This window comes from Aplysia californica, unplaced genomic scaffold, assembly GCF_000002075.1.
Source record: "Aplysia californica isolate F4 #8 unplaced genomic scaffold, AplCal3.0 scaffold01024, whole genome shotgun sequence".
In the NCBI taxonomy this organism is placed as follows: Eukaryota; Metazoa; Mollusca; class Gastropoda; order Aplysiida; family Aplysiidae; genus Aplysia; species Aplysia californica.
The window spans coordinates 172,977-175,525 of NW_004798294.1; the positions used below are offsets into that span (position 1 = coordinate 172,977).

The 2,549-nt window shown below is 41.2% G+C and overlaps 1 protein-coding gene across 1 annotated transcript in view; it reads right to left on the minus strand.

Annotated features, from left to right (window-relative positions):
* Positions 1–2,261: 2,261 nt before the first annotated feature.
* LOC101861695 overlaps positions 2,262–2,549 on the minus strand; it is a gene marked incomplete at its 3' end in the record, with an annotated part of 12,184 nt that continues 11,896 nt past the window's right edge. The window contains 1 exon segment of the mRNA XM_005111202.3: positions 2,262–2,355. Coding sequence (XP_005111259.3) covers positions 2,262–2,355 — 94 coding nt within the window.

Here is a 2,549-nt window from a genome sequence, read left to right on the forward strand (position 1 = left end):
CCTTTCCTGTACATTTTGATATAGCCGCAAAGTGACTTTAGAAAAGGGTGACCACACTGTAGGCTTACCATGTTGTGTGTAGAACTGGAAGCTTTGACTTTGACTTGACTGCAGATGTGCAACGCACCGAGAGACCTTGATCCATAGCTTCACCATTAACGATGAACTAAATAATAACATTGCTAAAACATAAATAATAACGCACCAAATCAGATTCTCCGCCAGCAACATTCATTATTTTGAGACGCTGATTCCGAATATGAAATCAGTTTTTACCTGCGATAAATATTTTTAAAAATTTCAGCCCTGAGTTTAGTTCTGCGCGGCGGCAAATTTCAAAGTGAATCTACGTCACAGCGCGTCTCCCTCAAGTGTGACCGTGATCGCACGCAAAATATCAAGCAGCGCTTGATTTCTCGACCGAGTCTCAAAACCATCGTTCAATCGTCCAAATCTTGTACAATTTTGTGGTTACACCTAAAGATTTATCGTATGATCGCAAGATCGCCCAGTTTTTGTACAATTTATCGGTACGTGTAACCGGGCCTTTAGAGAGCAGGAAAGGGTGTTAAAGGAGAAAGTTTTAGAGAAGAAAACCCACAACCTATGGAATGAGAGGCGAACACCGTACCTCTAGATCACGAGAGCTCTCTTTCGACTACCAGTGGCACTGTCGAACTACTTACTGATAGGTCGCTGCCTCAGAATTACGAAGTTCTGACATTTTTGACAGTTTTAAGTTATTAGGATCTTGATATCAGAAACCAAACGTTCTATCTGCTCGAACAAAATTGTAAGATTATCATTGTTTGTTACCAATGTATTCAAGGAATTGCATTCGATTTTGTTTGACATTTGGTCAAATGCAATACCTTTGAGCAGGGGCGAAGCGTCTATATAATCAAATAATCACTGCTTCCCTTCCTAATTTTGAAACATTGTCGCTGTCAAATTCATCCATAAACGTAAACCTCTTAAATTAAATGTCAAAAGACGTTCGTAATCAACAATGAACAGTATGCCTAACATTCAAAACGGTTTCACGGCCACAGAAATAGCCTCCTCACCCCTCTCGGGCCACTCCATAAGCAGTCGCAAGCTTTGATTAAGTAAGCTTAAAGTGAGGCTGGAAGATGTCCACCAATAGAGTTGAAGGGAACATGTGCATAGCAGTCTAAGCTGTTTCATTGCCACATATACCCTGTTCACCCCTTTGGGGTCACAGTTATAATCAATCTCAAGCACTGATTAGGTAAGCTAACTAACACTGGTCGAGTCTACCTCACAAATGTGAGGGGAACTAACTCCTAACAATCTCTTCACTGTTGCAAGTGCTTGCTTTTTTTCCTCGACTTTTTACCGTCCTATAATCAGATCGTGACCTCGATTATGACACCAGCTCCGGGCCGCGAAAGGCTAAAAAAAACAGGCAAATGTAAAATTTTAAAAATGATAATTGTCATGTTCTACCAAAGAGTTAGATTCACTGGTAGATCTATAACATATAGATCTAGTACTGACGTCTCTGCTTCTTTGCTTTGTGTTTATGTATTCACATCTAAAGTTAAATTTAATTTTAGTTGGAATTTATATTTAATAAGATACTTTCCCGATTATTTTGGCAGTTGAACATACAATATGAATTCCGGATTTGTTTTCATTCACAACTCAGAGTCGCCGCCTCGAGTAAGATTCTTGTGTCATATCTACAGGCCATATCTGATCCAGTTTCACTTTGATTACCCTGTCAAACAAGTCAGCCTTCGCCCCTGCCTTTGAGGTCAAATTTAATAAAAACTAGCTACTGAAGAAATATAGCTCTGAGATTCTGAGGCGACGATGTGTCTTGCTCAAAAAGGATACCCACACAATAAAAAAACCACTGCCGCCTGTGATGTAGTAGTTAGGACCTTCACTGTCGAACATAGCGGACCCAAGTTTGGTTTACGAATGAGGAGAATTTGTCGAGTTCATCGGTCTCTTTGTTGGTATGTTGCATCCCTCTCAGCCCCTGTTGATTTAATGTAAGGATGGAATGGTATAAACGTCTACATACCCCCCCCCCCTCCCCACAGACGCACAATAAAACACACAAAGGACAAACATAAAAAACAGAGTCCAAAAGAGATCATACGTTTAAGTTTTGCAGCACAATAAGGTCATAATGTAAGCGGGCGGAATACAAAGAGAGATTAGAGGAGGAAAAATAAACTAGGGCCTCCCAGTACCAGGGGTCCCCCTTCCAACCGCCCAGTACTCACCCTGTGAAATACTGAGGCAAAATCTGGTACGACAGTCTGTATGGCATGTTGCTCCCCGACAGGATGATCTCATGCTTGCAGGTTTCGTTCCTCTCTTGGGAAAAGTGAGATAAGATAACAAGTTGAAACAAGATAAAGACTGATCTCCACACAAAAACGCTCTCGGCATGATAAATGCATACACGCACACGCTTACGCACGCACACACACACACACACACACACACACACACACACACACACACACACACACACAGAGTAGTAGTAGAAGTAGTAGTAGTAGTTGTTG